We start from the raw sequence: 24,715 nt of genomic DNA on the forward strand, positions 1-24,715 counted from the left end.
TCAGAGTGCACACAATGAACCCCAGGATAAATGTACCCCCCCCCCCACCCTCAAAAACGGAGCTCCAGGCTCACCCCTTCCCCCAGAACTGGGATGAAACTCAGGTTTTCCACACTGAACCCTGGGATAAATTCCACTGGCCCACAGAGAGCCCCCAGCCCCTCCCAGAATCCTGAGATGAATGTACTCCCCTCACAGAGAGCCCTCCCTCTGAATCCTGGGATAAATTTCTTCTGTCCCAAAGAGAGCCCCCTAAAGACCCCTGGGATAAATGTATACCTCCCTCCCACACTGGGGGCTCCCAGTCTCCAATGCCAACAACATTCTGGTACCCCCTCCTCTACCAACTCGACCGATGCAGGGACATATCTGCTGGAAGCAAAGGTCCAGGACAGTGGAAACGGCCGGGAGTGGGAGGGAGGGGAAAGGGGGAAACCTGACACTTGGAAATCAGATGATGTGGATTGGAAATGACTTCACTAAAACCAAGTGTTTAGTGAGTTGGAGTTTGAGTGAGTCAGAGGGGCTCATAAATGGCTGTTGAATGGTTATCAGAGAGATGGGAGGGGAGTCAGGTGTTTGGGGGGGTGGTTCAGAGGACAGTCATGGGTGGGATGGGGTCAGAGGTCAGCCAGGCTTGGCTGGTGGGTCAGAGGATGGTCGACGGTGGGATGGGGTCAGAGGGCAAATTTGGTTAACTTCCTTTGATGTTCTGTCTGGAGAGGGCTGGTCCCAGCCACCAACAGAACTTGGCCCCTGGAGTAAACTTCTGCTCCCGAGCACAGAACGCAATAGAAACATAGAAACATAGAAGATAGGAGCAGGAGTAGGTCCTTCGAGCCTGCTCCGCCATTCAACGAGATCATGGCTGATCTTAAAGTTCAGTACCCCGAAAGTACTGGAAAGTAGTGAGGGTGACTGGAGAGGGGGCTTGAAGGGACTGGAGGAATTGTTAATGTGTGATATTGGGCAGGGGTTGGCATGGTGGAAAGGACCCCTGTGGCCTGTTCATTAGCAAGATCTGGGTATGTTCAGTGCAGCTGCAGTGACCAGACACCTGGTCAAATACCGGAATGATGACAAATGGGGCCTTTATTTTCACCAATCCGGATCAATGGAACTGACTCTCAAACCAGTGCAGCAGACATCAGTCATTTTCTTTCTATATTGGATTTTATTTTCTAACATACAGATGCCCTCAGGACTTCCCATCACAGCTTCCAATCTGCAGTCCCCACTCACTCTTCAGCTTCGCCTTGGATCACGACGCTGAGGAACTTTGTATCAGAATCTACCAGCAGTCTGTGACAGCACACGCACAGTAACCTTCCTCCTGCCAAGGGTTCCACAAGTAAAACTATACACAACTTTATATATATATACTTTATATATATTCTATATCACAAAAGAATTTTTTGTGTGTTTTTTCTTTTAGTAAAATAAGGTTTGGTGATTTGTTTGCAGATGTACACACATCATTATTGCAAAATAACATAATAATCAAAAGAATGATCACATTACTACAAGGAAAAGGCCGCGGACACTGTACCTGGAACAGACTGAAGTGGTGAATGAAATCCGAGCCTGCATCCCCACCACCCCCCAACCCTATTATTCTCTGAGGACCTATGTGGTTAGTGAGGCTGTAATGAGAAACAACATCTTAAACATCAGTTACACCACTTAACCAGAGTCCATTCTTATTAAGAAATATGGGACATTTCATCCCCAAAGACGTGAGAATGTCACTGTGTGAAAGGGAACCAAATTGAGGAGGTGGTGGGGAGAAAAGGGAGACAATGAGAGAAAGAGGGAGTTGGAGGGAGAGGAGAGAGCAAAGAGACGGAGGGCAAGAGGGAGGAGAGGAGAGAGAAAGGGAGAGACAAAGAGAATATGTGTGTGTGAGAGAGAGGTAAGTGGTCAGCAGTTTAAAAGCTCCCAGTGTATGTGAGAGATTCATGTATATGGCCCCTGCCCAGCTCTAATTATGTTTCTTCAGCAGATCTGCAGTATCAACCCAGCGGCAACCAGGGGAAGGAGTTGGGATGGGTGCAGCGAGGGCCAGTACGTTGGGATTTCTCTCTGCCGCCACTGGTCTCATGTTTCCCAGCTCACGTGCTCTGTGTTTTCCAGCAAAATAGCCTGTGGTTTGTGGGGAGAGATCGGGCTGGGTGGGCTACTCAGGTTGGAGCTGTTCGAGGCTGTGGAGTGTCTTGGGGAATCAGAATCCTGAAAGAGAAAACATAGGCCATAGCTGCATTTCACCGAAAACATTCTTTAACCGAAATGTGAACTCAGACTCTAGTCACATGCTGCCCAACCTCCTGAGCTTTATCTTGGGAGCTTTATCTCTGTTCATTTCAGTTCCAGCACCTGTAGTTTATTGGGTTGAATCTAACTTTAATTTTCCTCTTGGTCCCCTCCCCACTGAGCAGACCCACCTTTCTGTGGGATGGCAGGCAAGCAACCAGGGGTAGTGCCAAGGCAGGGGGACATGGCAGTGCCAAGCTCGGCTGCTCTGTGCCATGCTTGCTGTATGGGCTTCGGGCATGTGAATAGCATTGTGCTCTATGACTTCAGGAGGACCAGGAATGACCACCCTCCATTACACATTAATAACTTGGTGGTAGAGAGAGTGGAGAGGACCAAGTTCCTTGGAGTTCACTTAACTAATGACCTGTTGTGGACACTCAGCATCTCCTCATTTGTCAGGAAGGCGCAACAGTGAGTGGACTTGCTGAGAAGACTGAAGCTGGCAAAGGCCACCGGCCATTGAGAGCACCCTGGCCAGCTGCATCGCGATGTGGTACAGTTACTGCAGAGAAATGGATGGAGGTCAATCCACAGACCATAAGAATGGCAGAGAAGATCACTTGAGTTTCTTCCCCCCCCCACCCCCCCACACCTCTGACTTGATCTAGTGGGATTGTTGGCATGTAAAATGTGTAAGACCCTTACTATCACATATGTAGTAACTTCCAGCTACTCTGCCGGCAAAGAGATAGCGAAGTATCAGAGCCATCACCAGGCTGTGGAACAGCTTCCATCCATGAACGGCTGTTAAACTGCTAAAACAATCTGACAGTGTGGTCCTCATGGTGAGCCTATATGATGCAACTCTGGGTCTACCTCACCTCAAGGACCATGAGCCTGTGAAACTCCCTACAACAGGCATCGGATCTATTTAAAAGGGAGCTGCATGTGGCCCAAGGGGACTGGAGAAAGAAGGAACAGGGCCCTGAGGCTGTATGATCGGCCATGATCGTGTTGGATGGGGGAGCAGGGTGGAGGTATGAATGGCTTGCTGCTCCTATTTGCTATGATTCTGTGTCCACCGAGGACAGGGAGAGGGACCGGGGTGAAGCCAGGAGCAGGCGGATCAATCAGATGACATCGGTGGGGGAGCTCACCATTCCACAATCCTGTGTTCCTGCATTAATGGGCTCACATTAGAAACTGGGACATGGGGTAAAGTTTAAAACAGAAATTACGTCTCGCTCGAACTCTCTTGTTGGCACATCGCTTCCAGGATCCATCCCGCCGGAGGACAGGGAGCCATCGGATGGAGATGTCATTGGTTGACGCTTGCTGATGTAATTACCCCCCGAGAATTCCCGGCGAAGGGCACTGCCGTTCTGTGCCGATGACCCTGTGTGAAGACCAACACGTGAAGCACACGCTAACGAGTATATTTCCAGAGCAAGGGCATTGGTCTCAGGTTCCCCATTGCACCAGAGAGATTGACGTTGGCAAAACCCGAAGAGAGAACTGCAGCATGAAGTGCCCATGATGTTGTTAACAATATACAAAGCACATTACAACAAACTCTGCCCAAACTTCACCGAAGAAATTCACCACAAAGACATACTCATTGTGTAGACATACAGTGCCAGCGATTGGGGTTCAAATCTGGCACAGTCTGTAAAGAGTTTGCACGTTCTCCCTGTGACTGTGTGGGTTGTGGGTTAATTGGGCAACACAGGTTTAAATGGCTGGAAATGACTTCTACAATGTTGGAAATAAAATTTTTAAAATTAAAAAAAGATTTTTTTTCAACCCTGACACATAATCAGTTAGGTGATAGGGTGAGAGATCTATTTAAGACAGGTTGAGGAGAGACCACTGGGAGGGGCGTAAAGGACTGAGAACAGTCCTTAGGAGATAGAGATGGAAACTGGAACCAGGTGGAGGTGGGTGTTTTAAGAAAAAAAATGAGAGAAATAAATCGGGAGAAGGTAGAGTATTTTGCTCAGAGTAGGGGAATCAGTAACCAGAGGACATGGGTTTAAGGTGAAGGGGGAGAGATTTAACAGGGACCTGAGAAACTGGATCAGCAAGTTTGCAGACGACACAAAGATTGGAGGTGTGGTAGACAGCAAGGAAAGCTTGCAGAGGAATCTGGACCAGTGCAAAATGGCAGATGGCATTTAATTCAGACAAGTGTGAGGTGTTGCATTTTGGAAGGACAAACCAAGAAAAGACATACACAGTATATGGTCGGGCACTGAGGAGTGTGGGATGACAGAGGGATCTGGGAATACAGATGCATAATTCCCTAAAAGTGGTTGCAAAGAGAACTTTTGGCACAGGAGTTGGGATGTTATGGAAAAGTTGCATAAGGCATTGGTGAGGCCGAATTTGGAATATTGTGTGCAGTTTTGGTGACCTAACTACAGGAAATAAATAAATAAAACCAAAAGAGCGCAGAGAAGATTTACTAGGATGTTGCTGGGACTTTGCAGAACTGGATTACAGGGAAAGGTTAAACAGGTTAGGATTTTGTTCCCTGAAGCGTAGAAGAATGAAGGGAGATTTGATAGTGGTTTGGAAAATTAGTCTAGATATAGACAGTTAATGCAAGTTGGCTTTTTTCCACTGAGGGTGGGTTAAGAGTGAAAGGGGAAAAATTTAACGTGGGGGGGGGGGGGGGAGACAGGGGACGGGGACGACGGACTTCACGCAGAGAGTAGTGAAAGTGTTGAATGAGCTGCCAGCTGAAGTGGTGAATGTGGGCTCAATTTTAACATTTAAGAAGAATATGGACAGGTACATGGATGGGAGAGGTTTAGAGGGGTATGGACTAGCTGCAGTTCAGTGGGACCAGGCAGAATAATAGTCTGGCACAGACTAGAAGGGTCAAAAGGCCTGTTTCTGTTCTGTAGTTCTATGAAAGGAAAATTAAATAAATATTCTCACTTGGCCGGTATTGCAAGAAAAGGTATGTGCTGTATCAAGGATGCAGTCTGATCTTTGGTGGTTGTGTGTATTTCAGTTTGTGTCCATGTACCTTTTGTGTGGATACATATGTGTTTTGTGCATATGTCTGTGTGCATGTGTATTCTATGTATCTGTGTGCGTATCCATGGATGTGTTTGTGTGTATTCTATGTATCTCTGTGTGTGAGTGCACACATTTATTTCCAGGAAGCCCTTTAGCCAACAGATAGAAGGGAGGTGGAGAGAGGAGGGAGAGGGTACTCTGGTTGATCGCAAGGGTTGTGTGGCTCGGGGTGAATTGGTCTGACTGACCGTCCTTACTCGATCCATCTTGTGACGTTGGTTGAGACCTTTCACTTAACAACACAGCATGAGCCTATTCACTGTTAGAACAATGAGCTCCCTGATCCCACCTCCAGTTCCTACAAGGATGTGAAGTAGGCGTAGCACCATCAGCTGCAGGAAGCAGCTTGTAAACAGGTCCATCACCCACAGCCTCCCCAGTTCCTTCAGCAAGTCAACCCAGTGCAAGAGCCTTACTTGACGAGAGGCCACTGCTAGCACTCATGGAGCGGCCTGGCTCTGTGCATGGTCGTGCAATGGCAGGGATGCTGACCGAAGCGCTGAACATGGTCCGACTCTTCTCATCCTGTGACCGCAGATTCTACACACCGCCGAGGGAGAGAAAGAGAGACTCAGAATCAGGTTCATCCCTGGTCAGCCTCATTCACAGCAGAGAGCTCAGCCCCCTCCTCCACCATTGCAGCAATCTCTGCTCAGACAGCTGCCTCCTCTGGCCACCAAGCCCCAGCAGGTGGCTTTCCAAGTGTGGCCGTCGCAGCATAGTTGCCCCTCCCTTCCTCGCTCGCAGGCAGGACATCCGCTGCTCCCTCTGGTGCTTCTAAATCTGTCTCTGCAGCTGGGGACTTGTACAGCACGACAAAGACCTCTGTTTGTTTCAGTGACCAAGAAACAGGGTCCAGCCTGCAGGTAATAGCACCGCCATTTCTAATGAACATTTTCAGCAAATTCTCCGAAGTCCAACAAATGCAGGTAGCTCTCTGCCTGCAGGGTAATGGACTGTGACCACGTACAGTGACAGGACAGCCTGTACACTCTGCAAGGTATCAGACATGATCAGTGCACAAATGCTTAATCAGAATTACCCCCACTGCAAGGATGTTATTCCAACTGATTTCTTTTATGAGTCAATTTAAAGATTCGTCTGGGGAGCTGGCTTCCAAGGAGAGGATTAACATTTCAGAGCAGTTGAAAGAATTGTTCATCCCTCCTCTGATGCTGCCTGGCTTGCTGCACTGCCGGCATCTCCTGTTTTTATTTTGCATTTCGTCATTTAATGTTGGATGGTTTAAGCAGCATTTTCTTATGTTGATCCTGAATCAGGATCATGTTAAAACAGCAAGCAAAACAGGTTAAATTGAGCAGCAGAAAAAGCTTTACAAAATGTTAAAGAAGTTTCATCTCGGGGTCATGTGTCAGGGGTAAAAACACAAAGCTGGAGAAACTCAGCAGGTCAAAGAGTGTCCTTTATATAGCAAAGGTATGAGTTTCAAGCCCGAAATGTTGGTTATGTATCTTGTCCTTTGACAACACTATTTGACCTGCTGAGTTTCTCCAGCTTTGTGTTTTTAACTTCAACCATGGAGTGAAGGTGGGGACGGGGTACTGAACTTTAAGATCAGCCATGATCTCGTTGAATGGCGGAGCAGGCTCGAAAGGTCGAATGACCTACTCCTGCTCCTATCTTCTATGTTTCTATGAGTGTTTTACTTTTCACCTGTCAAGGTGTTTGTCTTCCTTGGAGACCTGACCACGTTATCCAGGGCAGTCAGGAGGCCATGCAGTCTCAGGGCAGTTTGACCTCATGCTTCTTTTAAGAACTCCCTGACTTACCAAAGGTCTGCCCGATATACGTCCCTCTCCCCACATCGACGGAGCACCCTTAAAATGGTGCTGGGTGAGGGAGATTGCTGTGCACAAATCACCTGTTGGGAATGCAGTTCCTTGGATTTGCTTCATCATTCAATGCACCCCCTGTCAAGTCCCCTCAACCTTAACTCTTCTGTCCATTCCCTATAATTCTCAACTCCCCCAAAATCACCCCATCCCCAGTAATATTTAATGGCCCCATAGCTTTCTTGGGTACAGAATTTGAAAGACTCACAACCCTCGCAGAAGAATTTAATCGGGCACCCCTTATTCTGAAAATGCAGTTTCAGATCATCCCAGCTTGTTCTGCATTCTCTAAGAAGCCCTTTGACATCTTGTGTTTCAGTGAAATCATGGCCCCCTTCGACTTTCTCAACTTTAGAGAGCTTCATTCATTGGGCAGTGCAGATAGCATGGGGGTTAGCTCAGCAAACCGGCTTCGAATCCTGCGCTGTCTGTAAGGACTTTGTACGTTGTCCCGTGGCTGCTTGGGTTTCTTTTGGGTGCTCTTGTTTTCTCTCACCCTTCAAAATGTACGGGGTTGTAGATTAATTGGGCTCGTGGGCCGGAAAGGTGTGCTGTATCTCTAAATTTTAAAAAAATTAAATTTTCTTTGAAGCACTTTGGTGTGTCCAAGGGTCAGAATTGGTTCAATAGATGCATTGTCTGTCTCGAGATAATTTACTCTGATTAGGAACTGTTTGTACACGAATGTTTCTGCTATCTGCTGTCAGACCATTCTCCCTCTCCCTCAATGATTGCGGTCAGAAACCCACCCAAATTTGGGGGACTTTGAACCAAGTACCCAGAAGTTTAGAGCGCCCAGAAAGAAGCTTCTATCTGGAGCTTGTTAAGGACTGGAGCAAGGTTAGTGCACACACACACTCACAGGCACCGTATGATGTGGTTAATGAGATGCTCACCACACACCCACACAGCATACCCTCGGTGTCATGGAATGTGGCAAGCTGGAGGCAGAACTCAGTGCAGGGGAGCAGCTGGGCACTGTGGAATCGTGGTTCAGGAAAGTCTCAGCAGAGTGTGCAGTCATGTGGTAGACATGCTCGAAGTTGGTTGGAGTGGAGATCAGGTTGAAGTGATGAGTGGGGGATGGATGGGAGGTGCCTGGCTATTGAAGGAGAACAGGAGAGCAGCAAAATAAGAGAGGAGAGAAAAGCAAAATCAATTGGAGGATCTCAGTTCCAGGTACGAAGAAGGTGGGCACAGATTAAAGCCAAGACAAAGTCATTTGGACATTTAAATTATTAATAAAGGGGAAGCTTACAAACAATAAATGAACTCTGCAGTTTGTAATTCAATGTCAATGCTGAGTTTAGGAGTGAAGCCTCATGACAAAGGGACTTGAATAAGTGGAAGGACATTGCACAAGGTCATTAAAGACATGGCCTGAACAGGTATCCTTAGCTAACTTACCATTGGAAGGTCCTTCAAAATCTGTATGCCATCACCTGGCCCCATGTGTACAATATGGTTGAAGTTAGTTGGGTTTGAGATTAATTTGGACCTCATTTCTGGATCGCGAAGCATCTCCCTGAAATAGAACATCAAACCAAGGTTTTCTCACATCCAAATTAATTTTGAAAAGAAATCATTTTGCTCCTCCTTTTCCACAGAACACTACAGCATAGAGAACAGGCCATTTGGCCCTTCTAGTCTCATTGACCTGCACCTAGTCTATAACCCTCCAGACCTCTCCCATCCGTGTATCTATCCAATTTATTCTTAAAACATAAGAGTGAGCCCACATTTACCACGAGATGGCAGCTTGTTCCACACTTCCACCACTCTCTGGGTGAAGAAGTTTCCCCCTAAACCTTTCCCCTAAAGCCATGTCCTCTCATATTTTTCTCTCCTAATCTAAGTGGAAAGAGCCTTCTCACATTTACCTTGGCTCTTTATTCTTGTTTTGACTTCCTCTTGTTCTGGTGCACTGGCACCAGCTGTCTCTGTCTCTCATGGTTAGCATAGCGGTTAGCGCAACGCTATGACAGCGCCAGTGGCCCAGATTAGAACCCCCGCTGTCTAAGAAGTTTGTACATTCTCCCATTCACCTGTGGGGGTTTCCTCTGGGTGCTCCGCTTTCCTTCCATCCTTCAAAGCTGAGGAGTTAACTAACACAGCGCGACCAGCTGAGGGATGCCCGACACCAGGGCTCTCAGCTGGAAGAAGAGGAAAGGGAGTGATAGGAAAGAAGAGCAGCAGCAGGAGGCCCAACAGATGAGTAGCCCAGAAGAAGAGGACCAACAGCAAGAAGCCAAGCAAGAAGAAGCCCAGCAAAGTGAGACAAGCAACTCATCAGGAAAGTCAGAAGAGACACAGATACAAGGAAGAGAAGAAGAAGACACAAACACAGGTACAGACACAGAAGAAGAGGAAGAAGAAGACCAAGATCTTCACAGAGAAATAGAAGGTAAAACAGATGGACAGAATATAGATAAAGTTTTTTTTCCAAGAACAAATGAGAGCAGTAAAAGAATGGTTGACATTAGAATTTAGTGAAATTAAAAGAAAAATGAAAAATACAGAAGAAAAAGTGAGTAGAATAGAGCAGGTCATGACAGAAATAGGGAAAAGAGTAGAAAATGTGGAAGAACGAGAAACAGCTGTAGAAATGGAAGTGAATGACAAGAAGAAAATTGGAAGAAAGTGATTAAAAAGTTAAAGAATCACAGGAGTTGTTAGCTCAGAAAATTGATATTTTGGAAAATTATAGTAGGCGAAACAACATAAAAATAGTGAGCCTGAAGGAAGATGAAGAAGGCACAGATATGAAAGAATTTATAAAAGAATGGATCCCAAAGGTCCTGGGAATGAGAGAAATACAGGAAGGAATGGAAATAGAAAGGGCACAAAGAACACAGCAAAAACCAAGATCCGTTTTAGTAGAATTTCTGAGATACACGACAAGAGAAAATATACTGGAGCGGGCAAGGAATAAAATTAGAGAAGACAAAAAAAAACCATTGGAATACAAGGGTCAAAAGATATTTTTTTACCCAGACATTTTTGAACTCTTAAAGACGAGGAAGGAGTTTAATACAGCAAAATTGATCCTATGGAAAAAAGGCTATAAATTTATGTTAAGATATCCAGCGGTGCTTAAAATATTTATCCCGGAGGAGCAAAACAGACTGTTCTCGGATCCGGAGGAAGCATGGGAATTTGCAGAACGCCTGCAGGACTGAAGAAGAGATGAAGAGATGTAACAAGAATGAAGAACGATGACAAACTACATATAAAGATGTAAATATAATGTATAAGTAAGAACTAAAGAAGGGAAAGAAAAGGGAAGAAAGGAAGTAAGGGGGGGGGGGAAAGAGGGTGAGCTTTGTTATATGTAAAGATTAAAAATCCTTTCTGGAGGGGATTGGGTGGGAGATCACTGTGAAATCAGTTGACACTTGCGAGCGGGTTCGCAATCCAAATGGAGAGGGGAGTTGTGGTTGCCCGGCAAGGGACAAGGGGAAACTCAGAGAGGGGGGGGGACATTTGAGGTTAAGGGAATTTTAGATGTGGAAGTTTTTTATGTTTTAAAAGTGTTGTCTTACATTCAGTTCAAAAAGGGAAAACTGAGAGATGAAAATGGGGAAAAGGGGGATGGTGGTAGTAAGGAAGTGGAAATGAGGTGTAAACAGAATATGAGATGGCCACATTGAACTATATGACTATAAATATTAATGGAATACATAACCAAATTAAACAAAAAAGGCTATTAAATTTCCTGAAAAAAGAAAAAAATAGACAGCATTTGTGCAGGAAACGCATCTAACTGAAGTGGAACATAGTAAATTAAAGAGAGACTGGGTAGGACACATAACTGCAGCATCATATAACTCAAAAGCCAGAGGAGTAGCTATATTAATCAATAAAAATGTACCAATCAAAATAGAGGAGGAAATAATAGATCCAGCAGGGAGGTATGTAATGATAAAGTGCCAGATATATTCAGAATTCTGGAATTTACTCAATATATATGCACCTATTGAAGAGGATCAAAAGTTTATGTAAGATATTTTTTTGAAGATTGTAGATACGCAGGGGAATATACTGATAGGAGGGGATTTTAACCTTTATTTGGACCCAAAGTTGGATAAAACTGGACAAAAGACGAGCAAGAATAAAGTGGCCAAATATATGGTTAAATCAATGCAGGAAATGAAACTTATGGATATATGGAGGAGGCAGCACCCAAGGGAGAAGGAATACTCATATTATTCGAGTAGACATAAAACATTCTCAAGGGAGAGTTAGAAAAACTGAATATAAAGCTAGATTGTTATCGGATCACTCACCCCTGTTATTAGCAATAGAACTGGAGGACATCCCACTGAGAACATATAGATGGAGGTTAAACTCCATGCTACTTAAAAGGCAGGAATTTAGAGAGTTTATTGAATGCCAAATTAAAATGTACTTTGAAATAAATACGGAATCAGTGAAAGACAAATTTATATTATGGGATGCAATGAAAGCCTTCATTAGAGGGCAGATAATAAGTTCTGTAACTAAGATGAAAAAGGATTACAATCAGGAAATAGAACAGTTGGAAAGGGAGATAGTAAGTACAGAAAAGGAACTAGCAACAAGGGATGATACAACAAAAAGAGAATTGGTGGACAAAAAAAATGAAACATTACAAACGTACAAGGTGGAGAAGATCATAATGAAAATAAAGCAAAAGTATTATGAGCTAGGAGAAAAAACACAGAATATTAGCCTGGCAACTTAAAACAGAACAAGCTAAAAGAACTGTATTGGCATCAAGGACAAAGGACAAACAAATTACAATGGAGATTAATGAGAACTTGAAGGAATTCTATGAACAATTATACCAAACTGAGAATGAGGGGAAAGAAGACAAAATAGAAGAATTTTTAGGTAAAATTGAACTGCCAAAATTGCAAGAGGATAAATCTGATAAAACCATTTGAAATAGAGGAAATACAGGATATATTAAAAAAGCTGCCGAACAATAAAACGCCTGGAGAGGATGGACTCCCAATAGAATTCTATAAAATATTTAAAGAGTTATTAATTCCTCCTCTCCTGGAAGTAATGAACCAGATAGAAGAAACACAAAACTTGCCAGATTTATATAAGACAGCAATAATTACAGTAATACCAAAGACTGGGAAGGATCCACTTACACCAGCATCATATAGACCAATATCTCTACTTAATTTAGATTATAAGATAATAGCAAAATTATTAGCAAAGAGATTGGCCGACTGTGTACCAAAAATAGTAAAACAAGATCAAACTGGATTTATTAAGAAAAGAGGAACAGCGGATAATGTCTGAAAATTTATTAATTTAATTCATGCAGTTTAAGGAAATAAGATACCAACAGTGGCTGTTGCTTCAGACGGAGAAAAAACCTCTGACAGGGTAGAATGGAATTATTTATTCAAAGTATTACAGAGGTTCAACCTACCAGAAAAATATATTAATTGGATTAAAGCATTATATAATGGACCATTGGCGAAGGTAACAGTAAATGGATATGTACTGAACAAATTTAAATTGTCTGTCAACTAGGCAGCGATGTCCATTATCTCCCTCACTGTTCGCTTTAGCAATAGAACCCTTGGCAGAACTGATACGAACAGAAAATAAAATAAAAGGGATAAAAATAAAGGAGAAGGAGTACAAAATCAGTTTATTTGCAGATGACATCATGGTATACATAACAGAACCAGAAATATCAATAAAAGAACTACATAAGAAATTGAAGGAGTACGGAGAAATATCGGGGTACAAGATTAACGCAAATAAAAGTGAAGCGATGCCAATGAATAATGCGGATTACACAGAGTTTAAAAAAGAATCACCATTTAAATGGCAAACACAAGCAATCTGATACCTAGGATTTAGATTAGATAATAATTTAAGATACCTGTACAAATTAAATTATCAGCCATTAATGAAGAAATTATAGGAAGACTTAGAACATTGGAAAGAATTGCCGCTAACACTGATAGAAAGGGTAAATTGCATTAAAATGAACGTGTTCCCAAGAATACAATACCTATTTCAATCGTTACCAATTCCCTTAACAGAGAAATTCTTCAATGAACTAAAGACAATAATAAGGAAATTCTTATGGAAAGGGGGGAAACCGAGGATAGTGTTAGATAAATGAACAGAGTAGAACAAACAAGATGGTTTGCAGCTACTAAACTTTAAAAATTATAGAGCAGCACAATTAAGATATTTATCGGATTTTTATCAGACAAGGGAAAAACCAGATTGGACTAAGATAGATAAACTAGAACTAGATAAAATAGGGGAGAAGGTACCGGAACATATACTTTATAAGTGGGATGAAAAGCTGGTATGATATAAAAGCTCAATAGATGGAAGAAGATTCACTTAGAAAGGAAAAAAACAAATCACCAACTACCAAAATTATTATTATTGACACAAAATCAACTAATCCCTTTCACAATAGATAACCTTTCCTTTAGAGAATGGGAAAGAAAAGGAATTAAAAGAATAGAAAATTGTTTTTTTGGGAAATAATTTATTAACATTTGAACAAATGAAGTACAAATATGGAATAACTCACGGTACAATGTCTGCATACCATCAACTGAAAACCTACTTAAAGGACAAATTGGGAAGCAGACTGAGGTTACCAGAAGGAAGCAGCTTTGAATATGAGATTACAGACACAATGATAATTAAAAGATTTATAACAAACATGTACATCAAGCTGCAAGAAAAGAAAAATGATGAAATAAGCTGTAAACCCAAACAAAAGTGGGAAAAAGATTTAAACATAAAGATAAAAAATGAAACATGGGAAAAGTTATGCTCTGGAACTATGAAGAATATAATAAATACAAGGTTACATATGATACATTGGTTACACAGGCTATATATTACGCCCCAAAAGTTAAATAAATGGGACCCAACAGTATCAGACAGATGTTTTCGATGTAAGAAGGAAACGGGAACAACAGTACATGCAATTTGGGCATGTGAGAAAGTGGAAAAGTTTTAGGAAGATCTAAATCAGGTATTAAATAAAATCACAAAAAGCAACAAACCAAAAAAATCCAGAGATCTTTCTTCTAAGTAATATAAGAAATAAAGAATTAGGCCTCAATCTGGATGAAGCGCATAAAGGATTTATTATGATAGCCTTAGCTGTAGCAAAAAAATGTATAATGTCCACCTGGAAATCAGAAGAGAGCCTGAGAGTACAGCAATTTTACATGGAAATAAATAAATGTATCCCACTGGAAAAAATAACATATAATTAAAAATAAAGTCACATTATTTGAACAAATTTGGGAACCGTACATGGAACATAACAGAGAGGACTTGCCTCGGACCTCCACCCCCTAAAGAAGACAAAATGACTTGATCCAGTGTGTAAAAGTAGATGACACATTTTTCTTGTTTATTTTTCATTGTGTGGTGACATTGTTTAATGGGTTTATTGTATTGTATATGTTGAACGTTTAATGGGTTTGGAGGGGGGTGGGAAGGGAGGGGGGGAAAGGGGAGAATATAACACTGTGTATATCTAAGAGGGAAATGTTTGTGGTATTTTGATTGATATGGTTCACAGTGTGAAAAATAAAAATTTTTTTGAAAAAGTATATGGGGAGTGTAGGTTAATCGGGGAATTTGGGCAGTACAGGTTCAGGGGAGGAAGGGCCTGTTTCCAAGTTCTATGTCTATATTAAAAAAAATTAAAATGTAAAGTTTATCTGCAGTCCCCTTCAGACATGGCGTCAGCAGTGAGTGATGGGCTTTGTTCTTCGTCGATTGCGCCTAGTTTGTCACACAATGTTTTCTTTTATTAACCACACTGAAAGAATCCAGCATCTGCTGGTGGTTCTAACAGTAGATCCAAACCTTCACCGTCACTGCTTTAATCTTTACATTCCTTATCACTTCTGGTTTCTGTTTCGAGGAGGGGGCAGATTTAGACGACTGGGACGTACTATATATATATATGTGTGTGTGTGTGTGTGTGTGTGAGAGTAATAGCCAATCCCATGTCACCCTCACCCCACTTTTTGGTCCAAAACTAATGGACTTTCCATATATTCCATGTAAAAGGCAACCCTCCTATTTTTGGCCCCGACCCACCCCTCCGAACACCTAACGCTCCAACTGCAAACTCTCACTTCGATCACCTGCCCATTCAAGCTCCCGGCCACCCATCCACCAGAAGTCCCTCTGCCCTGAACATAGTCTTACCACCTGGCCCCAGCCATCCGAGCTCCTGACACCTTGAACGATCCAGGTACTTAGGTGAAAAGTAGTATCTGCGTAAAAGTCAACCTCCCCCAAACTTTGACCCAAAAAATTGGTCTCCAAAACTCAACTATTACATTCGGTAATGTTGACAGAGGGGTTCTGAGGTGTTGGCAAGATCTGGAGGAGAGAGGGACAGGATCCAGAGGAGTGGGGTTGAAGGGGATGGGTGTCAGAGCAGGAGGGGCACAGGGTTTGTGGATGCTGGAATGGAGAATCTGCTCACCTCCTCTGTTGAAGCCGCTCCTCTTCAGGGACTCGGAAGGAATATCTCCTCTTGCTTCGGGTCCGCACCATCTGTTTGCGACTGTTGTCAGATGTTTCAGGAACAACAAGCTCATCTCCTTCTGTGGGAGTGAAGGAAACAGATCAAGGGAATTAGTTCTGAGAAAATCAGTACAATGGTTCCCCCTCCTCATCTGCGGTTTCACTTTCCTGCAGTCCCATGGTCCAAAAATATTAAATGGTGAGAGAAGGAGGGAGAGCACATTCACATAACTTTTATTGTTATAATTGTTCTATTTTATTATTAATTATTGTTGTTAATCTCTTATTGTCCCTAATTTATAAATTAAAATTTATCACAGGTGTGTAAGTATAGGAAAACAAACATAGGGTTCAGTGCTATCCATGGCTTCAGGCATCTGGTGGGGGACATTAGTGTACACAAAAATTATTGGAAGGACATCAACAAAATAGAGAGGGCAGAGAAGATTTACAAGAACGTTGCCTGGTTTCAGGGTTTGAGTTACAAGGAAAGGTGAAGACTTTATTTCCTGGAGCATAGAAAATTGAGGGGTGATTTGATAGAAGTATTTAAAATTATGAGGGGGACAGATAGAGTCAATGTGGATAGGCTTTTTCCACTAAGAGTGGGGGAGATTCAAACAAGAGAACATGGATTGAGATTGAAGGGGAAAATGTTTAGGGGAAACATGAGGGAGAATTTCTTCACTCACAGGGTGGTGGGAGTGTGGAATGAGCTTCCGCCCAAAGTGGTAGATGAGGACTCGATTTTAATATTTAAGGAAAAGTTGGATAGGTATATGGACGAGAGGGATATGGAAGGTTAGGGGCTGGGTGCGGGTCCATGGGACAAGGTGGGAGAAGGTGTTCAGCATGGCCTGTTTCTGTGCTGTAATTGTTATATGATTATAAGTGCTGGAGAAACTCAGAAAAACATGCAGCGTTCCATGTATAGCAAAGATGTTACCAGTTTCGAGCCTGAGCCCTTCTTCAAGGTACCTTGTTACATAAGGAACGCTTTGCGGGACCTGCTGAACTTCTCCAGCACTCTTATGTCTTGAACTACAATCACAGTGTCTGCAGATTTTCTTGTTGAACTCTAGTTCTGAGAGATGAAGGTTGAATATCAGCCACTAATCTGGCCAGTTCACCATAAACTTGTTCACATGCTGAGATCAACACCAGCTGATGAGGGTATCTGCTGCCTGAGTGGCAGCTCTCTCCATGGGAAAAAGCTGGTGTTAGTGAAAGGTCAAGAAAAAACAGCTGGATATTTGTACATCTGAACAAGTCAATTTTTGGTAATGTTTTACATGAAGAACAGAGCAAGCAGATAGAGCAACAATTCTAAGGGAAAGCAGTCACATAAAGGGCTGTGGGTCAGAATGGGCACAGGACGTCAGAGGTCACATGTTGGACATGCTCATCTGAGCCTGAAAATTCTGGCCAACACCTCTTCAGCCTAATTTTTTTCAAGCTCAGAAACACTTGCTGCATTCAGCCATCCCTGAATGACGGTAATGACATTTTACATCAACACAAAATCCACTCACTGGACATACCTGCCATCTTATTTTTGAAATAGATTAACCTGATGGTCTCAAGGCCAAGCAGGTTGAGTGATCCCTCTGTATTAAGTGGCCGAACCTGTAACGAGAGGAGCTCATTGAAACAAGCCTCACGAGGCATTGCTGAAGCAGAATGCTATTCAAGTTCTTCTTAAATCTGGCGAACATGACTCCCAAAAAGCACTTTTCCTATTTGTGTCCTGATGTTCCCACTCAAAGCTCAGCTGTAACTGAGTGGGTTGCCCTATTGTCAAATATGGTATCCAATGTGATTAAAACAATTCAGCCAGAAAGATAAAGCCAGAACGACAAAAAAATGATATGCAATGAGATCCTATTTAGTAAAACTCTGGCAGGTGGATAAATAAACTTCTAATCACATACAAATTGCCACATTCAACTTACAAAGGCGAAATATGTTATACAGAGCTAATGTGATGTGGAAATTACACAAAAGAAGGGTAAGAATCTCATTCAGATTATTAATTTAGAAACCGAGTGCTGTGCGCAGGTTTGGTCTTCCACTTTACAAAGGTAAAAACACAGAAGTGCTGGAGAAACAGAGCAGGCCTGGCGGTGTCTGTATGAGGTAAAGATATATCACCAATGTTTTGGGCCTGAGGCTTTCTTCAAGGTTGAGTAAAATGCAGACAGGCTCCTGAATATTACTCATAGCTTGAAGAAGGACTCAGGCCTGAAATGCCGGTTATATACCATTACCTCCTTTTGGCGCTGCCGGACCTGCTGTGTTGCTCCAGCACCTCTGTGTTTTGACTGCAATCACAGCATCTGCAGACTTCACTCACTTTACAAAGATGCACAGATTTTGGAGCTAAGCAGGAGGATACTGGGGATGGCCTGGGTTGTGGTAACGCACTGGAAGAAAGCAAGATATAAAGGAATGGAAAAAAAAAGCCCTTAAAAGTGAAACAGTTGAAGAAATAACTCACCTTCTTTAGTGCAACTGTCTGAATCCATTCCATTGTGTTCACATCAAATACATCTACAGCATTCTCACTATACACAGACAGATATGGAGCATTGTAACCTGCAGAAATATAATGCAAACCGTCAATGTCAGAGCCAGGTCTGTTGTCGGTGTTCTTCACAATCTTTCACATGGCTTGCAACAGCAATTAACTGCATGGTTTCATCTGATCACTGCTCCTAGTCTTGAACTTCCAAGGTGGTTACCTCATGATTACTCTCCCTGCTACATGCTAGTATGGCAAGAAATAGGAAGGTAGTGCAGTCAAATCAGAAGCTGGAGGGAGAGAGCAGGTGGTTCCTGTATAAGGATGGCTGCTTCTAAACTGGGGTGGGGTGGGTGGGGGGGGGGGGGGGTGCCAATATCCTTGCAGTGATGTTTGCTAATGCTGCTTGGTAGGTTTGAACTAGTGTGGCAGGGCTGGGAACCAGAACAGTGGGTCAGCAAGTGTAGGGATCAAGGAGAAGGTGAAGGTTAGACCTTTGATAGGAAGGACAGGCAGGGCCAGGTTAATGAACAAGGTGAGACTGATGAGCTGTGTTTACTTCGATGCAAGGAGTATTATGGGTAAGGCAGATGAAGGTTCTGAATTAGTGCGTGGAGCTAATTTTATCTGCGATGACCATAAAATGTAGGAACAGAATTAGGCCATTCAGCCTATTGACTCTGCTCCACCATTCAATTCATAGCTCATATTTTTCCTCTCAATCCATCTTCCTGCAACCTTTGATGCCCTTACTAATTGAGAACCTATCAACCTCCAATTTACCCATGATGGCCTCCTCAGCCATCTGTGGCAATGGATTCCACAGAGTCACCACTCGAGCTGAAGAAATTTCTCATTACTAAAGGATCATCCTTTTAACCCAAGGCTGTGCCCTCTGGTCCTAGACACTCCCAGTAGTGGAAACGTCTCCACATCCAGTCCATCCAGCCCTTTCACCATTTGGTTGATTTCAACGAGAACCCACATCCCTTATCCTTCTAAACTCCAGTGAGTACAGGCCCAGAGCCATTAAATGGTCCTCATACTTCAATAGTCTCATCTCCAGGATTTTTCTCTGAACCTCCTCTGGACCCTCTCTACAGAGATTTGGTTGAGAGAACGGCAGGACTGGCAGCTCAACATTCTCGGGTTTTGATGGTTTAGACATGATAGAGAGGGATGTGAAAGGTGGGGGAGTTGCATTCCAGATCATGGAGAATGCCACAGTTGTACTGAGATTAAAGGATTATATTATTGGCCTCCTAACAGGCAGCAGGACAAAGAGAAAGAGATGGGTAGGTAGATGTCAAAGCAACAGGATTGCTGTAGTGGGTGACTGCAAACCTCACCATTAGCTGGGGCTACCTTCGAGCAAAATGGGGCCGAATTTGTTTGATGCATCCAAGAGGGTTTCTTGAAACAGTATGTTGGGTCCATACTAGACCTTGTATTGAGAAATGAGCATGGCCAGGTGATTGGGCTATCAATGGGAGAACATTCTGGGAACGGTGATCAAAACTGCTTAAGTTATGAGATAATTACAGATAAGGCCCATGTTATGTAAACCTACTCCACAACAATCTAACCTTTCCCTATTTCACAAACATAATCCTCTATTTATCTTGCATCTGTGTGCCAATCTAAGTCTCCACCACCATTCCAGGTACCCACCACTCTCTGTGTAAAAAACTTGCTTCTGACATCTCCCCTAAACTTTCCTCACCTTAACCAGATGACCTCTGGTGTTTGCTATTGTCACCCCAGGAAAAATGTGCTTGCTGACTGTCCACCCTATCTGTGCCCCCATAATCTTGTAGACCTCTAAGAAGTCACCTCTCATCCTTTGATGCTCCAAAGAGTAAAGGCCTAGCTTGGTCATCCTTCCTTCATATGTCATGTTCTCCAATCCAGGCAACATCCTGTAAATCTCCTCTCTAAAACTTCACATCCTTCCTGTAATAAGGTGACCAGAACTGAACGCAATATTTAAAGTGTGGTCTTACAAGAGTTTTATAGAGCTGCAGCTTTACTTCATAGCTCTTGAACTTAATTATCCAACTAATGAGGTCAGCACAGCATATTCCTTCACCACTCTATCAACTTGTGCAGCAACCTTGAAGGATTATGGACCTTGACCTTAAGATCCCTCTGTTCCTCCACACCGTTAAGAGTCCTGCCATTAACCACGTATTTCATCTTCAAGTTTGATTTTCCAAAATGCATCACTTCACACTTATCTGGATTGAACTCCATCTGCCACTTCTCTGCCCAACTCTGTATCTTGTCTATATCCTGTTGTAATCAATGATACTACGACAATCTTCCACAATTATTCCCAATAAACTCACATGATCCTAACTTTGCTAATATGCCATTTAAAATTGTTAGAGTTAAAAATCACTAGGAATTTAAAAGATTCTTTTATAACCATATAACAATTACAGTACGGAAACAGGCCATCTCGGCCCCTCTAGTCTGCACCGATTTAAGTGATCTCCTCTAGTCCAACCTACCTGCTCCCTGTCCATAACCCTCCATTCCCCTCACATCCAACCTTCTGTTGCAGCCACCTCTTCCAGAAGGTCATTCCACTCAGTCACCACTCTCTGAGTGAAGAAGTTCCCTCACATGTTACTTCTAAATTTTTGCCCTCTAACCCTTAACTTATGACTCCTCGTTCCAGTCTCACCTACCCTCAAAGGGGAAGAATCTATTCACATCTACTCCATCTAACCCCCTCATAATTTTATATACCTCTATCAAATCCCCCCTCAACCTTCTACGTTCCAATGAATAAAGACCCAGTCTAATCAATCTTTATTTGTATTCTTGACACTGCAATCCAGGCAACATTTTAGTAAATCTTCTCTGCAGCCCCTCCACCTTATTGATATCCTTCCTATAATTTAGGGACTAGAATTCCAAATTTGGCTTCACCAATGCCTTGAACAGTCTCACCATCACCTCCCAGCTCCTATAATCTATGCTTTGATTTATAAAGGCCAGCATACCAAAAGCCTTCTTCACAACCCTATCTACATGAGAATCCACTTTCAAAGAACGATGAACCATTATTCCAAGATCTCTCTGTTCCTCTGCATTCCTCAACGCCCTCCCCTTCACCGTATACATCCTGTTTTGATTATTCTTCCCAAAATGAACTTCACATTTATCTACAATAAAATCCATCTGCCACCTTTCAGCCCACTCTTCTAAACAGTCCAAATCCTTATGCAGTCCCTGAAAACCATCCTCACTATCCACAGCTCCCCTTATTTTTGTATCGTCTGCATATTTACTAACCCAATTTACCACTCTGTCATCCAAAGCAAATTAATTTTCCTTTATTAGAATATGTGAAACAATCTTTTACTAGATGGTCCCCAATGACTTTGTCTTTGGTTGGTTGTATTAATGCTGTTCAGATGACAACACTCTGCCCTCAGCTCTGAAAAAACATTTGCTGTCACATAAACCTGGGCCAAGTGTGAGGGACTCATCAAGCCAAAATTCACCAGAAAAGGCAAAAAAAAAGGGCAAATGTTGAAAATATGAAATAAAAACAGAACACTGGAAATATTGAGGTCGGGGAGCCTCTGAGGAGAAACAGAGATGACATTTCAGATTGGTGGATTAGGAAATCTAATGGAGCCAATCTCAGCAGGGCCATATAATAGCTGTGGGGGCTGCAGTACATGTAAGGGGAGACTGAAATCATAGAATGTTTTTTAAGTAGTCAGTCGGAGAGAAGAGCAGAAGAAACCAACTATACTTGACTGCTCCACAGGGAAGGGGCCCCATAAACTTTGAGCAGAGTCCTGTGGGGGCCACAGCCAAAAAAAGATTGAGAATGTCTGCTTTAACAGACAATTGCTGTCTGTCCTAATACTGGCACATTCTCAATTTATCTGAGCTCTTATACTCTAGATTACTTTTATTAATTGAAAGACAAGCAACAAAACTGCTACAAAAGAGGCCATCCCTTCTGTTTCCATAGCATAATCCTTAAATTATTAGCTCATTGATTTCCAAATATTTTAAAGATAGATTATTTTAATATTTTGCTGTTATATCAGATAAGAACATTTTTAATGAACATTTTACATATTTCACCTCACTAAATAATGAATGAAATCACCTGAACATTAAACTATTTAATCTAGCCACTGACTCAGTGTCTGGTAGGGATCCATTGCATGGAACAGGGGCGCCACCTACAGACTAGTCCATCATTCACCTATAATACCTTGTCATTTTCTGGTTGGTGGAAAGCCCTAATTTATTTTTTAAAATTTAGACATGTAGCACTGTTACAGGCCCTCTTGACCCACAATCTCGTGCCGTCCAATTACATCCAACTGAGCTACAGTGCCCTTAATGGAACGAATCTTAGACCATAAGACCCAGGAGTAGCAGAAGGCCCATCGAGTCCCTTCAGCACTGATCCATTCTCCCACTCAGTACAAATCGTATCTCACCCTTAACATTGAAATTAGAAATTGTTGGATTTAATCAGTAAATATCACAGAAAGATCATGATTATGTATTTATACTCCTCCTGATAGTTTCAATTATGACCTGAGTATTGTTCACACAGAATTCAATATTCCTCACAAAAGATACTAATGTTATTTATTTTTCTTTGGCTTGGCTTCGCGGACGAAGATTTATGGAGGGGGTAAAAAGTCCACGTCAGCTGCAGGCTTGTTTGTGGCTGACAAGTCCGATGCGGGACAGGCAGACACGATTGCAGCGGTTGCAGGGGAAAATTGGTTGGTTGGGGTTGGGTGTTGGGTTTTTCCTCCTTTGCCTTTTGTCAGTGAGGTGGGCTCTGCGGTCTTCTTCAAAGGAGGTTGCTGCCCGCCAAACTGTGAGGCGCCAAGATGCACGGTTTGAGGCGTTATCAGCCCACTGGCGGTGGTCAATGTGGCAGGCACCAAGAGATTTCTTTAGGCAGTCCTTGTACCTTTTCTTTGGTGCACCTCTGTCACGGTGGCCAGTGGAGAGCTCGCCATATAACACGATCTTGGGAAGGCGATGGTCCTCCATTCTGGAGACGTGACCCATCCAGCGCAGCTGGATCTTCAGCAGCGTGGACTCGATGCTGTCGACCTCTGCCATCTCGAGTACTTCGACGTTAGGGATGTAAGCGCTCCAATGGATGTTGAGGATGGAGCGGAGACAACGCTGGTGGAAGCGTTCTAGGAGCCGTAGGTGGTGCCGGTAGAGGACCCATGATTCGGAGCCGAACAGGAGTGTAGGTATGACAACGGCTCTGTATACGCTTATCTTTGTGAGGTTTTTCAGTTGGTTGTTTTTCCAGACTCTTTTGTGTAGTCTTCCAAAGGCGCTATTTGCCTTGGCGAGTCTGTTGTCTATCTCATTGTCGATCCTTGCATCTGATGAAATGGTGCAGCCGAGATAGGTAAACTGGTTGACCGTTTTGAGTTTTGTGTGCCCGATGGAGATGTGGGGGGGCTGGTAGTCATGGTGGGGAGCTGGCTGATGGAGGACCTCAGTTTTCTTCAGGCTGACTTCCAGGCCAAACATTTTGGCAGTTTCCGCAAAGCAGGACGTCAAGCGCTGAAGAGCTGGGTCTGAATGGGCAACTAAAGCGGCATCGTCTGCAAAGAGTAGTTCACGGACAAGTTTCTCTTGTGTCTTGGTGTGAGCTTGCAGGCGCCTCAGATTGAAGAGACTGCCATCCGTGCGGCACCGGATGTAAACAGCGTCTTCATTGTTGGGGTCTTTCATGGCTTGGTTCAGCATCATGCTGAAGAAGATTGAAAAGAGGGTTGGTGCGAGAATGCAGCCTTGCTTCACGCCATTGTTAATGGAGAAGGGTTCAGAGAGCTCATTGCTGTATCTGACCCGACCTTGTTGGTTTTCGTGCAGTTGGATAATCATGTTGAGGAACTTTGGGGGACATCCGATCCGATGTTATTTATATTTCCTAATTAAATACCGAACCTGAATACCAACTTTTACAAGTATGTGGACACCCTGATCCCTCTGCATCTTAAATCTCTCACCATTGAAGTAATGCTTTATTTTTCCTGTCAAAAATGGACTATTACATGTATGGATCTCTGGCCGCATGCAGCATCTGTCTACATCCTTATACCTCCTTATGACCTCTCCATAATTTATTTTCCAAATTATCTTTGTGTCATCGGGAAATTTGGTAAATATACCTTCCATTCCTTCATCTAAATCACTTACCTAAATTATTAATTGTTGAGATCCCAGCACCGAATCCTGTGATATTATAGCTTGGTGATGAAGAAGAGATCCATTAATGATCATTTTGTGCTTCCTGTTAGCCAGCTGTTCTATCCACTGACTAATGCCATAAGATGGGCTCAGATAAATTTTGTCCATCCGTGCATCAAATTCCGACTAACAAACAGGATACACAGCACATAGGAACACCACCACCCTGCATGTTCACGGCAAATCCACATCA

At 43.0% G+C, this 24,715-nt stretch overlaps 1 protein-coding gene across 11 annotated transcripts in view; it reads right to left on the reverse strand.

Moving 5' to 3' along the window:
- Positions 1–1,154: 1,154 nt before the first annotated feature.
- The window catches only part of LOC138737196 (serine/threonine-protein kinase MRCK alpha-like), a 653,014-nt gene continuing 629,453 nt past the window's right edge, over positions 1,155–24,715 (reverse strand). For all 11 annotated transcript variants that reach the window (XM_069887840.1, XM_069887837.1, XM_069887843.1 and 8 more), the window contains 7 exons: positions 18,226–18,323; positions 17,270–17,354; positions 15,688–15,808; positions 8,601–8,718; positions 5,757–5,880; positions 3,492–3,649; positions 1,155–2,229 (listed from right to left, as the gene is read on the reverse strand). In XM_069887840.1, coding sequence (XP_069743941.1) covers positions 2,098–2,229; positions 3,492–3,649; positions 5,757–5,880; positions 8,601–8,718; positions 15,688–15,808; positions 17,270–17,354; positions 18,226–18,323 — 836 coding nt within the window. In that variant the 3' untranslated portion in view covers positions 1,155–2,097. The remainder of the gene's footprint in view (positions 2,230–3,491; positions 3,650–5,756; positions 5,881–8,600; positions 8,719–15,687; positions 15,809–17,269; positions 17,355–18,225; positions 18,324–24,715) is intronic.

This window comes from Narcine bancroftii, chromosome 6, assembly GCF_036971445.1.
Source record: "Narcine bancroftii isolate sNarBan1 chromosome 6, sNarBan1.hap1, whole genome shotgun sequence".
Classification (NCBI taxonomy): Eukaryota; Metazoa; Chordata; class Chondrichthyes; order Torpediniformes; family Narcinidae; genus Narcine; species Narcine bancroftii.